The sequence below is a fragment of the Lepisma saccharinum genome, chromosome 13 (assembly GCF_977018435.1).
Source record: "Lepisma saccharinum chromosome 13, izLepSacc3.1, whole genome shotgun sequence".
In the NCBI taxonomy this organism is placed as follows: Eukaryota; Metazoa; Arthropoda; class Insecta; order Zygentoma; family Lepismatidae; genus Lepisma; species Lepisma saccharinum.
The window spans coordinates 61,565,013-61,580,042 of record NC_139241.1 but is presented as its reverse complement, the minus strand read 5'-3'; the positions used below and the strand labels follow the sequence as shown (position 1 = coordinate 61,580,042).

General features: G+C 38.3%; 1 protein-coding gene across 1 annotated transcript in view; it reads left to right on the top strand.

Moving 5' to 3' along the window:
* Window positions 1–15,030, top strand: part of bsf (bicoid stability factor) — a 76,001-nt gene that overhangs the window by 40,116 nt on the left and 20,855 nt on the right. The window contains exons 10-14 of the mRNA XM_083134301.1: window positions 1,131–1,307; window positions 2,532–2,663; window positions 4,671–4,869; window positions 5,765–5,978; window positions 12,305–12,536. Coding sequence (XP_082990427.1) covers window positions 1,131–1,307; window positions 2,532–2,663; window positions 4,671–4,869; window positions 5,765–5,978; window positions 12,305–12,536 — 954 coding nt within the window. The remainder of the gene's footprint in view (window positions 1–1,130; window positions 1,308–2,531; window positions 2,664–4,670; window positions 4,870–5,764; window positions 5,979–12,304; window positions 12,537–15,030) is intronic.

Sequence of the window (15,030 nt, the reverse complement as noted above, 5' to 3'; positions counted from 1 at the left end):
CATTGTTTTACGAAGAAAATTGTAATGTTTCGTGGCGCTATCCGTGAATGGTTTTAGGGGCTATCCGTCCCGGAATCAGTGGGAAATTTAAACTAAAACATTATTTTTGTTTAAAATTCTTGAGTCCGAATTTCCCACCGATTCTGGTTACCCCTGAGGTAATTGACCTACCACTACTGCGGCCCCGCCTTTGCTCCGCTCCGGCTACCCGGCTTTCTCTATAGAGTCCCTGTTAAAGGCATGTTAGAAATTGGCTGGAGTCACCTGCCCCCAAATGAGCCCCAAACTTTTAAATTTGAAGAAATCCATTTCCAGGATATGGAAAACTTACCTGAATTTCGCCACGCATCCACGACACGTCATATTAGGCATATACCCACAGCCCATTCCTTCTAACGAGTAGCTTACATTCACTGCCACATTTTCGACATTCCTTTCCTTTTTTCACGATCCAGTGTTCAATTAAATTAAAAAATCCACTGGATCTTCCACACCTGGTACGAATTTCACCACGCATCCACGACACGTCATGTTTCTAACTTTCGTTGCAAACATGACTATTCGAAACACTGGATACCCAATGAACATGAAAAAAACACAATCACGATGCATGATGATGTACGAAGGTGTACGCGCCAAAGGCTATTGTCCGTCGGAGAATTAATGTTCAAGAAAGAACATGAATTTCTGCTATGAAACATTCCCACATCACACAAAACACCTTCCAGATGTTAGACAATGCTACAGGAACTTATTACCGTAAGTAGTTTCTTGTGTAGAAATGAAGAAATCTGTCTGATGAATAGTAAATTAGTACCACCAGCTCAACCCTAGTAATATTAGAAATAATAATAAATGTTTGCAAATTGTGTATAGTCATATTCATGTAGAGCTAATACTACTACCACACTACTTTGTAATGCTAAGGATGAATGTTGGTGATCAATACACAATATGAATGTAGATACATACATATTTGTGCATTTTTAAAAATACTGTGTGTTACTGTAATCAAGCATATTGTGTTTTCATATTTTTCTAGTAAACTGGTGTGTAAAGCTTGAATTGTGTCTTTCGACAGTAAAATAGCATTTTAGTACATAATTGTACATGTTGATTTTTTATTCCAGGAACTCCTGATCCAAGGATTGGGACTGACCAACACGTCAGCAGAGCTGTTGCAGGAAAGGCTCGGTGAAGAGTTAACAGACAACATTTCCAACCTTCTGTCCAAGCTCACCAGCGGGGATCTAATGCCAGTTCGTCAGCGAGTGCGACGGCCCCCGTTAGAACCCTGGTCTGTGCAGGTAAACTACACAAGCATTTTATTGTTCTGAGCTTGTATCTATATCAATTTATGTTGTAATAGTTTTCTATTGTGTGTCTTGTAGGGAAAAAATTCTGATTCTATGTGGACACGAACGTTTTTGAAGTAAATCTGTGGAGTGATGAAAAATATGAGGGATGATTGCAAAAGAAGAATACAAAGCCTGTAAATTCCAGTAGATATTTATTAGGTGAATACAAAGGGACTATGTGAAAAGATACTTCATGCACTACTTCTCAACAGTCTCCTTCCCGCGGTCCATGATACCCATCTCGTAGAACTCTGGTATTGTCGGAGCCAAGCTCTTCCTTCGTGCTTGACAACATCTGAGTAAAACTGGCATCCTCCGAGATGCTTCTTCAAAGAAGCAAAGAGATAGTAAGCACTCAGGGCAAGGTCCAAGATGAATGGTGGATTTTGGAGCACATGCCACCCAAAACCCACCAGGACGTCACGTGTATTGTGAGCCGTGTGTGGAGTAGCATTGTCATGAAGCAGAACGACTCCTGTGGTGAGAAGTCTGGCCTCTTTTTCTGAATCGCAGTTCGTAGGCGCAGCAATGATGTCGGTTTCACTTGGATGGTGTGCAACGCAAGTTAAGGGTTGGGCTCTTCACAGCAGGATCCCTAGTTGTATGAGACAGACATCATGAACCTGGAAAGTGCTGGGATAAATGCCTGAACCGGGGAGTCTGTTTGTATTTGTCTTAAATACATACTGCGATTTTTTCCTGAACATCCCTCATATTTCCAACGGAATACTTCTATGTTTACAGACTTGGTGTTACACTGGTAATGAAGGCGTTCTTTTTTCGCAGTTGTGTAAGAAGGTATTTATGCGAGAATGTTCATGCATTAATGTTTACAAATATTTTGTTCAAATATCAATCATTACCTTGTGCAAGTATTGAAAGTACAGTTAACCTCGGTTTTATGTTTTTCAGGAGATTAGTTTTAAAAATCTTAAAATCCAGGAAAATTTTATAACATTTGGCTCTGTTGGGACTATAGAATGTACAGTGCTATAAAATGTAGTATCCTGGGCTCTTGTATGTCGAATATCTGTAATAACAATGGCTAAGGATTATATTTTTCAACATGAAATGTTGGCTTTGAGGGTGGAATGCATTTTTGGTCAGCTTTTTTTTCCCCCCTCTTTTTTTGTGAACATTGCCCATGTAACATTTTTGGTATTTTCTTCGTAGGATGCTCAGCCATTGGAACACAAGGTTCGCGCATTGGAGGCAGAAGGGCAGCCTACAGGGAACCTAAAGAAACAGCTCTTGCTTCTTTATTGCAAGGGGAAAGAAATTGAGAAGGCTGAGAGCATGTTAAAGGTATATATACTTCTTGCACAAATATATATATTACTCTAATCATGTTAGGGTTCTTGCATGTGGTCCCAGGACACCTTTCCTACAAAAAAAAATTCTGCATTGGTATTTTGAGTGATAAATTTTAACATTATACTTTTATTCGGAGGTGCATAACGAGTTTTCCCAATATCACCGAGGCAATTAACAATATTCATCCCGTGGTGCAAACAGTTGCTCCTGACCCAAGCCTTGCCAACTGCCTGTTCATTGGGTGATGCATGGTCAGTGTATCGAGGCCCATTACCTAAATTTTGTGGCCTTCCAGACTAGTCTGCAGCTATACTTTCAAGTAGCTTCCCAATTATACTCGCAATGCTAAATCAATACAGACATTTTCGAGCTATCACCTGGAATTGCTTAAGATTGTTAGCGTAATTGAGGTAGTGTAAGCCTGAAAATGTTGGCAGGGAACCTGGACAAAAAGGCATTACAAGAATAATAACCACCTTAACAATGATATTTATTGAATTGTATTTTCGTTATTTTATGTCACTTTTCCACTGCTTATGGCTAATCGCTCTGATGAGATGAAATTGATGAATAAGGGACAATCACAAAAAATGCTCAGGCTGGGACTCGAACCCAGAAACTTCGGTGGCAATGTCGAAAGTCAGTCACCTTACATGCTCAGCTACAGCTTCCGAGTCAACTATTATATGATTTTGTAATATACAAGAGGAGCTGTGATGGTCTAGTCGGTATGGCATCTGACTGCCATGTGGGAGACCCAGGTTGAGATTTCCATGGTCAGTGATCTAAGGTTGGAATTGGCAATTTTTTTTTTTTTTTTTTTCCCCACCCTTGTACCCATGCCCCTGCGTCGATTCAGGTCATACTACAAATTTCACCTTTGAGGTGGATACCCTTTCATTTTGGGCCTCCTGATGTGATGGTGCAGTGGTTGTGTCGTCGCCTTGTAATCAAGGTATCCCAGGTTTGATACCTGGTGGAGGCACATAGTGGTTCGGATCGCACTTTAAACTGTAGGTCCAATCCTGATTAGCCTTACTGTGCATAAAGTGGACTTAAAACGTCAATTCAACAATTGCCATCATTTAAAAAAAATCCCCCTCGCCGTTCCAAAAATGTGCCTCCAAAATAGCCTTTTTTGATGTGGTTCTGGTTTTGTCCTTGCATGAAGCGGCTCCCAGCCTCAAAACACTGGGTACCTGGAGGCAACCTTTGGGTTGCTAGAGCACAGTGCTGATCACATTACCTCTACAAATTGCCAAGATCGAGAATGTGTGTTGCCCTACCTCCACATGACTCTTATATGTGCCTTCATGATAGGGTGCATTGTGTGGACAACTTTACCTTATCTTAATATACAAGAGGGGTTATGCAAACTTTCAAGAAAACATTGACAGTTGTTTAGTGACAAAACTCTCCACAGAGATACTTTTATGTACACATTTATTTACACTTCCCCGTGCATACAACGTTTCATTTGAACTCCAGTACAAATATGCTCCCTTACAGAGGAATGCACTTTTCAGATCTTCTCTCTACGAGTGCACTATTTACCATTGCACTCACCTCCTCTTACAGTTTATTATGCAGGAGTCCCTACATGCGGTGCTTGGAAGTGCAAACTAACCACTCGACACTCTCAAACAGTAAGCTGGAACTGACTTCAACTTGGCATCATCTCAACCTCAAAAAACCTCTGTTGATGTGTGTGTGTGTGTATCTCCCGAACAAGTCGGAACCAGATATTTATACCTTCAAGAAAACCAGGCCATCTCCTTCCACTGGGACAAAGTCCCTTTCTTTAAATTTTAAACAAGAGAGCCATTGGAGGAAAAGTAACTTAAATTCCCCAGCTACAGAGCAATCTTGGAAGAGCAATTACAAACATATAAAACGTTGTACATAAATTTTTCCATTTCACAGCTGTGCGCTTCAAAAACCACACTGCACAGTGTACCTTGTTTCCATAAGAATAATTTCTGGAACCTGTCTTTTCAGGATTTGGAAAAGGATAATGAAGTATCTCTTGCTTCAGGAACATACGCCATGTTGATCGAGCTGTACACGCATTACGAAAAGCTAGAAGATGCATTGCAATGGCACAAGAAATTGGTAGAAAAAGAACAAGATTTCTGCCTGGATGACTCCAAGACCATAAGGCTTGTCACATTGATGGTGAAAAATAACCGAGTGGATGGTAAGTCAGTAGATTGATTGCATAACTGAAACTACAATGAAACCTTCAGTTAAACATTCCCAGATTTATCACTTTTCTGCATTACACATTCAATCTTCATGGTCCTGATAATGCAACATGTCAATTTTTATGCATTTTAAGTGTTGTAACCCAGGTCCCCTTGTAAACTTAAAGTGTATGTTCCACTGTTTATGTCATTCAGATCTTTACAAATGTACAGTTTCTGTTACCCTTTAATGTATTTTTGGTTGAGTATTAAGTGGGACTCAACCGATACTGATATTAATTTGGTATTCACAGAGTCTCAATTATCCTGAAAATTGTGCACAAGGTTAATGTTTTATTTTGGGGATGTGACAAATTAATCTGTACTCTTATTGGTATTGGTCGATAGTGGCATATCAGTTTATCAGTATAGTTACCAATTATTTTACCGATTTGATATATCTATGAATATCATAATTTAGTGCAAAATTCTGCCATTTTGTTATAACTTTTATGAATAATCTCCATGCCCTACTTTGAAAAATTGTCTAAATATGCAACTTATTTTACAGTACAATCACCTCAAAACACACATTTATCAATGAATATTTCAGTTTCTTCAAGGACTATTTGGAATTTTATACCGGATCGGTTATTGGTATTGGTAAATTTTATATCAATATCAGCCAAAATTTCACGTCAATCCATCCCTATTTTATTCATGTAATAATGTAACATTAAATGTCAATTCTGCAAACAGTAGACCTGCTTGGTCACTCTTGTGTAATTTCTTGCTGGTGTTGTTCCAAAATTACAATCACTATGCATTCGTCAGGCAGACATCCATATTACTCTTGTGGTTTCTCTTAAGTAATTTCTCTTGTAATGTATTGACCTTTCTCCTATTCAGAAGCACTAGATCTACTGTCACAGCAGTCACGGGAGAGGAAGTTGGAGGAGAAGTCATTTGGATACAACGCCCTGTGTTGGCGGCTGCTCAACACCCTGGCAGAGGAGGGGAAAGTGGAGGAAGTGAAGCAGATGTTTGATGCTTTGTTGAAGTACCAATACGTGACAGTGAGCAACGTGTTGCTGGGGCCTTTAATCAAGGCGTATTTGTCCAGGTACGTTCCATATCTACAGCAATTTATGACCAATTGTAGGTCATGGCCACGTGGGGTACGAATGCACACACGGACACAGAGGGTTACTATGAAAGAAATAGACACTGTCAGTGTTTTATAGAAACCGAAGTACAGTCAACTCTCGATACAACGACCTTTCACAGTTCCCGGAAAAAGGGTCGTTATTTCGAAGGGGTCGTTATTGGAATTTGCACCAATTTTCAGCTTAAACGGACACAAAGCTGCCTAGGATACGGTAACACAATTTATCCTGGTAGTTATACAACCTGTTATGCACATGACGTGAGTTGTGAGAAGGAAAATAGAACATGGAAACTTTTTCACAAATAAAGGATTTAAAATAACGTTATTTTCTTTCAATTGTGCACAGTCGTTGCTCTTCCAGGAAATTCTTACAATTCTAGTTCATGAGAAACCAGTTTGCGCTGAGACCTACTGAAAGGAAAACAATCTCGCTTATTGCAAGGGAAACTCAAAGAATCTTGACACCAGTCACACTGGCGCCAGCAAAAGTCTGGAGATAATCGGGCAGAATGAATGTTGGATTTTATACGGGTCTACTGGAGCATTGCCTGTTACAAGATGAACTGGTAAGATAAGATCTCTCGGGAGAAACAACACAACCTTTCTAGGCACCTGACCAAAAAAAAAGTGGGGCTGTAAATTTTTTTCTGGTTCGGTAGTGTAAAACACAACGTAAAAAAAAGTCACGTTTTCTTTGCTTCAACCAACTTCATAGTCACCCCCTCCCCCATTCAAGGAAGCAGTCCAAACTCCTTCCTCGACTTGCATTGTAATCCAGCATAAAAAAGGAAACGCACAACTTGCGACCTGTTTTCACCCAATACGTATTCTAGGACACGTCATTAAACAGCATCGTAGTCGATAATAATTCGGGTTTGGAATTGGATTTCACTTTAAACTGTATATTTAGTCCCGATTAGCCCATCAGCATAAAATGAACTCAAAACAAGCTTTATGAAACCTGCGCATTTTTAGATATCAAAATGGGAGATCATTATTTACTCTCACGTTAATCGAGGATTTAATGTTGGATTTAGGAGTATTCTCGATGTCAAACATCCGCTCCTCCAAACTTTTTCCTCTTGAATAATGTTTCTTTAAATCAGTCTCTGCATCCATTCCTACATTGAGCACTTTTCTTTTCTCCCACATGAATGGTTCTGGAGAAAAGTGCCGATTATATTGTGTGCATTTCCTTCCAACACGCTCCGAGTGTTGAGGAAGTTTATTCTTGTCAGATGCAAAATGAAATTTACAGTTTTGCTTATCAGAAGGCGCAGAACATAAAGTTGTTTTAACTCTTGTTTTTCTTTCTGGAGATGGAATTTCGTTATCTTAAAATCAAAACAGCTTTGCGAGGTTCAAAACAATGACTTTTTTCTTCCCGCTGGATGAGTCATCGCTGTTATCAGCAAGCGACAGTTTTGCAGACGCTAGACAAAATACTGGCACCAGTAAAAACAAGGAGACTGGCTGGAAGTTCGAGCAACAGGTGGTCGAAGAGAAAATCCTCAGCAATTAATATAACTGAACTGTCAAAGACTGAACTTTTATCAGCAGTGTGAAGAAGAAAGAAATGACCCTTGCTTTACGTTTTTACTATGCACCAGACAATAATACAGGCAATATTTCCTATGCAGTAAATAGCATTAACACATTGCCGTGCACACCAGTGAGGGAGAATGAGCTGGGAAGGGGGAAGGTGCTTTTTTTTTTTTCCAAGTATGTATCCAGAATTGGTTGCCCCATTTTAAACGCCAAAGGAAAGGAAGAGCGGTCCACTTCCACCCCACTTCCACCTTCGTCTGAAATCACCCAGTGTGCACACACGAGCAAGAAAGAACAAGAAAAATCGTGGCTGAAACAATCATCATCGCTGCTCCCCTCCCCCTACACGTTTGCTGAGAGGAAAAAGAGAGAGAAGTCACTCAGCCAACGGAACACTTTTTGGCAAATATTACGACATTGGCACAGTAGGAAAGCATATGAAGTGGGAAACGGGAGTTATGATGCACGTAAGATCGAAGTAAACTTTTGCGGAAGCTTGGATGACAAATCATTAAGCGGGTTGACGATCTTTAGTTGGCCTATGTGGCTTTTATTATCTCTAATAGTTTCGCTTTTTTATGAAGTGTTACAGGAACAAAGAACACATTTTGAATGAAAGAGGTTACTGGAAGTTGTCTGCTACAAGGCCAAGAGTTGCTCACTTACGGGGACCTGCTGAAATCTAGGTCAGAGCTGGCCAGACGGTCCAGACTTCCAGGCACCACGCATCTGTATTTTGGAACATTCCTGGGATCTTATCTCTAATTTCTCAAGGTTGTGCCCCCCCCCCCCCCCCCCATTCAGTTGTCAGCAGCTCTTAGAACAAGGAAACAAGTCAAGGTCGATTTAAAATAGCATCTAAGCACATTCGATCTTCTCTTCTCGCGTATCCAAGAGCAAGCGAAATCACAATGGCAAAACAAGCCTGGCGCGTAAGTAGCGACCGTCGCTGTGCTTGGGGGAGGGGATGACAGAGGTCAAGTGCTATTGGGTGGTGTGGTGGTGTCTATTTTTAGATCAGGCCCACTTGCGACCTGCAGAGTGCTCGTGAAGGTAATTGCAACACAGCGAATAAAATGAGTGCAACAAACGTATTTTTCGGCCAGTTTCCTTGAATTTTTCAACTTTTTTTTTTCTTCAAATTTTTCACTGTTCCCGGGAAAAGGGTCATTACTTCGAGAGGGTCGTTAAATCCGGGGTCTTAGAATCGAGAGTTGACTGTATCTTGGACTTGAGTTTTTTTGTTTGTTTTGTCCTGTATATTTTAGTATTCCAACCAACTAGTATCAGACTTTAACCCTAGCTTACCCGTACTGTACAAGAAACTTATATGACAGTGAGAGTGGTGACCTCAGAGGCCCACACTTTTTTTATCATTAAAATTCCAGATACCATTTTTGTTGTTCAATCACTGCCTCCTTTGTTGTTTGCTGCACTTACCATTGCAGATCTAATCTCAAATTTTTCTGCAAAAAATTAAGGTGCGACCAGGTAGACAACATTGGAAATAATTCAGGTGCCAGCCCCTTTTCCTCAGGAACCATCAGGTTTTTTTTTTCTTTCTTTTGCATGACTTCAACTAAGATAAAGCTACACCTTTTGAATTGGGACCTAAAGACACCTAATTTATTAATTTTGTAATTCTTGTAGTGGAGTGGCCTTTCTAAAGAAGGCTCTACCAGTAACATCATAAATAACTATGCAATACATTGTAATATATGACCAACTTACCCTATCTCTGCAGATTTTAAAATTGGCTATCAGCAGTGCAACAAATTATAATGGAATTTTTATTGTTTTGATTTAATAATACACGTGATATAACACACATACTGAACTAGTTATAAAAAGGTAATGGAAATTTCCATAAGTGAACTACCCAATTATAATTTATTGTTAATAATTATTAAAAAAATATATATTTTAGAACTGGATTTGAAAATTCTGACCCCATGGCAACTGTGTGTGCCCATCATGTAATTATTATTAATTTTGTTGTTGTTTATTGAAAAAAATGTGATGGTATTACTGGTACTTAAAAATCAATTATTTCTAAACTGTCTTTGGTGCAAGATTAGATGCATGAAATATTCATGAACATACTTTAAAAATTTAATATAGTCCAAATTGATGCACATTATTCCTTCGTGACAGTTTGGCAAACATTTTACAGGTCTGAAAACAAGTTAACACATTAGTTGTGTTCCTACATTAGTTCCCACTCCATCTCAGGCTTCCAGTTCAAGATCTATAGGTACAGATGGGAATATATCTTAATCTTATCTATTCCGTACATTTTGTCAAGTATTTTTTTAAGCTCGTAGCTGTTCAAGCATGTTCGCCGGCCTGAGATTGAGTAGGAAGCAGCCCTTTTACTTCTATTTTTAACCTCTTTTAACACAACTTACCTTCACATGTTTTAAGCTGTGACTGTTCTTGTCCTAACTCCTAAAGAAGCCACTTGATGTGGCAAAAACTTGAATAACTAGAAAAGTAAGTCTATGCCTAAACTGGACTTAAGCTACTTACGGCCGAGTGCACGAACGAAGATCAAATTTTAAACTCGAATCTGGAAAGGATCACTGGAAAATTCCATTGCAGGAAGATGGTTCAACACTTGATCGCGAGATAGGAACATCAAAACGAGTTTATCTTTTGATCGGCCATTCGCCACCATTTTGGTGTCTGATCCTAGTTCACGATACTGACGCTTCGACTGCAGACAGTCGTTTTTGAATATAAAAAGAGCGGAAGGTGATATCGAGGGCATGCAAATGCTAGAGATGTTGGATGTACAATGCTGATAATTCGAGAACTATGTAAACTAAAAACTGCCAAAATAATAATAATAATTTGTGGTTCTGTGGTGCAAAGTCGTAATGTTTCTAAATACTCTACTTTCTATCCCAGAACACAAAACATATATAAATGGCATATATTATGTGCAAGTGCAACGTAAATTAGCAGAGCAATGTTACGATATTGCTACAGGGTGTTCGAAATATAATTGTATAAATTTACGAGAATACATGTTTGCACGACACGACAATATAAATGTATAAGAATTAAGAAATGAAAAATTCAAATACTTACCACAGTACAGTAATAAATAATATATCTTTATTGAGCGGGCGAGGTTCAGCGTACGTACGCTGTTCTCTCAAAATCGAATGCATTTCGTAAGGCATTAAAGTCCCATAGAAGAAGGTTCCATGCTTTCTCCTTCTCCTTTTGTGTTGTGCCATCAGTTCTTTTTTAATATTTTTTTTTTACAGTACTACATCCTTGTACACGTTGACAAGGTTGGTTAGTACATATCTCAAATTCAGAGAAGTTTCCAGTCCGAATTACTTTCTTCTCCTACATGTTGATACTTTAACACATCAAACTACTGTGTGGGGTTCTTGATTGTCATTTGTTGTAGCCAACCAATCAGGTGTAGCCTTGCAAATTAATCTCCGATCAGTTGTCTCGTGAACATCGTTTTTCGTTGGTGCAATGCAAATCTTTTAACCAAGTTCATTTAGAGTGGATTAAAATTGATCTCGTTCATCTGAACTTCGAAATAATCGGTGTTGGTGCACGTGGCCATTAGTAGTTCAGAATGTTATTTGTTTTATTACATATGTGGAGTTTCATGTTTCAGAGTTGCAGAATTGGATAGTTTTCTCCAATTAATTTTAAATTTTAATGTATGTATGTATGTATGTATGTAGTACCTAAACCACGTTTACCACATCTATCTATCTGTGAGTTATTAGTTTTAATATGTAAACCCCATTGGAACTATACCGTTGCTTTAAAATATTCATAATTTCACCTACTTCGTTTCTCTCCAAATTGTTGTAAATATAATGTCAGACTCCACAAAAGTATTACCCAGCATCAGTGATTAAATTCCAGCCAAACTTTCCGAAAGCAATACTTAGAGCCACATATTTATGGTGAATAAGAGATTGAGATTTCGGTACAAAAAATGGGCACATTTCGGTATCAATAGCAGAATATAAAATGACATTTCAGTGTTAAAATTGTGAATATAGCCCTAAACTTGATTTGAAACTACACTTATTACACAAAATAAATATTTCTCTTTTAATAGCATATTTCTGTAGTTATCAGAGTATTAAATTTATTCATGTGTAAAGAAGTTAATTTTTGCTTCTCAAAAATTTACTGCAGAATTATTCAATTTTCTGATTCAGACCTCAGAAAGTGCTGTGTCGATAAACTAAATTTCATGTTTAAGTTAATTTTACACTTTTCAGTTCATTTTGCATAATTTTGTGACAAAACATGGTAGGAAAATGTACCTCATACCTTTGAGAAACTGAAAATGAGCATTACAGTGTGTTATTTCACATTTAGTTTTTCCGTTAAAAACTTAATATGCATGCCCCAAGTGATGACACTGGTGTTGGCTCAGCCTAGTTATCTTGTTTTAGCAAACTGATAATATTAACTGAAAAACTTAATAGTACTCACTGTTTTCGTGATGCTGTTTTTAGTTTGTTCTATTAATTTTGGTGGCCCCTGCCACCATCCTCATTGGAACTTTTTAGGTTGTTGCTTGGCACACCACCAAAGTTAATAGAATAAACTAAAACCGTGAGTACTAAGTTCCTCTGTAATTATTTACTACCACATCTCTCATTTTCCAAAATATGATATTACTTTAGTAAAATAACTAAGAAGCCTGATCCTACAATATCAAATGAACTGTGTTCTTCCAGAGATGACCTACAGGGAGCGTTGTCCCAGTTCGAGAACTGCTGCCGAGAATACAGGGCCACCCCATGGAAGAACGAGCTCACCTGCCGCCTCATCCAGGCAGAGGATGCAGATGCCCTGCAGCATTTGACTGACCTCAGCACCCAGGTGCATGGAGAGGTGAACAGCCTGTACGACTTGGTTTTCGCCTTCGTGGAATGTGGACGTATTCGACAAGCTAGGAAAATTTTGGAGGTGAGATCCAGTTATGTTCCAATGTGTGTGTGTTTAGTGGGGGGAAGGGGCTATGTTGTCCTTGAACCCCAGGAAAACAGTCCTGTTTAAACCAGGATGTAATGTGACTGGTAATCAGCAAACCATATCCACATACCTCATTTTCCTATAAATAAGGATACATATTTGTAGTGAATATAATATCAGATTTCAGTACAAAAAAACTGCACTTTCACAAACAAAAGTGGTACAATTGGACCTCAAGTCTTTCTCTTCTACAGGGGATGAAATTGAAACTTAAAATGTGGGAAAATGTAAAATCAGAGATAATTTTATGACATTTTGCAATGGTGGGGTTCCCCTGTATATAAAATAGCATTTGGCATTAAAATGCTGAACAGAAGCATGAGTTTGATTTTAAAACACACACTTAGAGCCAGAAATGTACCAAGAATAAAGAGAAGAGTTGAGGGTAGTGGAGAGTTTCAAATATCTAGGAAGCATAATTGAGAGAAGTGGAAGAATAGATGAGGTAAACAGAAGAGGACAAATAGGAGATGGACTCTATCAAAGTGTTCGAAGATTAATATGGAACAGGGATGTACCTATGAAATGCAAGAAGGTAACGTATACCGTATTTACGCGTGTATAATGCACACCCTGGTTTTTGATGGGGAAAAGTGACAAACAATTATATCTCGTATATAATTCGCAGTTCAAGAAATGGCTTTCTTAGTTCTAGGTCGTAAAGCTGTTGCTATGCCGATCAAGAGTGAATGACTTCATACCTATTGAATGAGTCATCTGTTGCTATGTGGACCAAGAGGAGAATATCCTCTTGGGTAACAATAAGATACCAACCCATGCCACCTTCCCCCTCTCCCTCCACTGTATTTAGCATCCCAAAGCTTTAACTCTTTACTTACCTTATTTATTCTGTAATAGTAGAAAGCAAGATCAAAATTACATTATGGATTTGCAGTGCTCAGGAAGTTATTTTGTATTATTTCTCGCCCAACAAATACCACTAATACACATTCCATGTGACGGAAGGTGTATGCTCGAATTCCACCAGAATGGCACTGCTTTTCTTGCTGTCGCAGAACATTACATTGCAAAGTGAATAATCGTGGTAAACTTCTAAACATGGTTTTGCTCATTCCTTCTTTACTTTTTCTAAAAAAAACCTTCAAAATATATACTTTTTCCGTGATTATCGTAACATTTATACAAGGCACATTCAGGACCCTCAAACTAGCAGCACAAGATTTCTTCCATTAAGACACTTACACACTCCATATCATACTATTTGGCCAGTAATACATTTTATTTATTTTTCCTTATCTTTTCTTTCATCCAAAGTACCATAAAAATCAGAATGTTCCGTCATTTTGTGATGAGCTTATTTCAACCGCATTGCACATTAGTAGAGGCACATATTTTTGGTAAATAAAAAGGCAAAATTTCGGTACAAAAACTGAGTCAATTTCGGGTTCAAAAGCGGTAAATAAAATAAAATATCGGTGTTATAGCGGTGAAAAAATGGATGAAAAGTGGTATATAAAAAGACATATTGGTTTTAAAATTGTGAAAATAATCCTAAATTTGATTTAAAAACTACACTTATTCCACAGAATTAACATTTCACTTCTAATAGCACATTTATGTAGTTATCAGAGTATTAAGTTTATTTCTGTGTAAAGGAGTCTATTTTTGCTTCTCCAATATTAACAGCAGAATTAATCAATTTTCCGGGTATTGCATAACTCTCAGGATAATTCAGACCTCGGAAGGTGTCGCGTCGGTGAATAAACCCTGAATTTCGTGTTTAAGAGTTAATTTCGCTTTTTGCAGTTCATTTCGCATTATTTCGTGACAAAATATGGTCACAAAATGCACCTCACACCTTTCAAAAACATGAAAAATTAACACTACAATGTGTTTTTTCAAATTTCGTTTTTTCGTCAAAAACGAAATATGCATGCCCCTACACATTAGTGTCACTATCTTGAATTGAATACTGTTGCGATATTCACAAACTGCAGAATTTAAGCTTTACGACGATATATAACATGATAGGGTTCCGTAAACATGAAAAATCAATGCAAGTGTCACAAAATCATGGAATGACCCTGTACGGTTTCATGTTGGCTGTCCAAATTATTTCGTGCATAATACGCACCACAGTTTTTGGGGACAAAACTTTTGGAAAAAAGTGTGCATTATACGTGAGTAAATACGGTAACACATGCTATGTGCCAATAATTACGTATGGAGCAGAGACTTTGACAATGACACAGACAAAAGAAAGATGCAGGCAGTGGAGATGAAATTATTAAAGAGTATAAAGGGAAAGACTAGAAGGGATAGAATAAGAAATGAGGAGATCCGACAGACAGTGGGTGTGGTGAAGCTTCAGGACAGGATAGATCAGGCACAGATGAGATGGTTTGGACACATGAAGAGGATGGGTGCAGAACGACTGCCAGTAAGAGCTTACAATGCACAAGGAGTG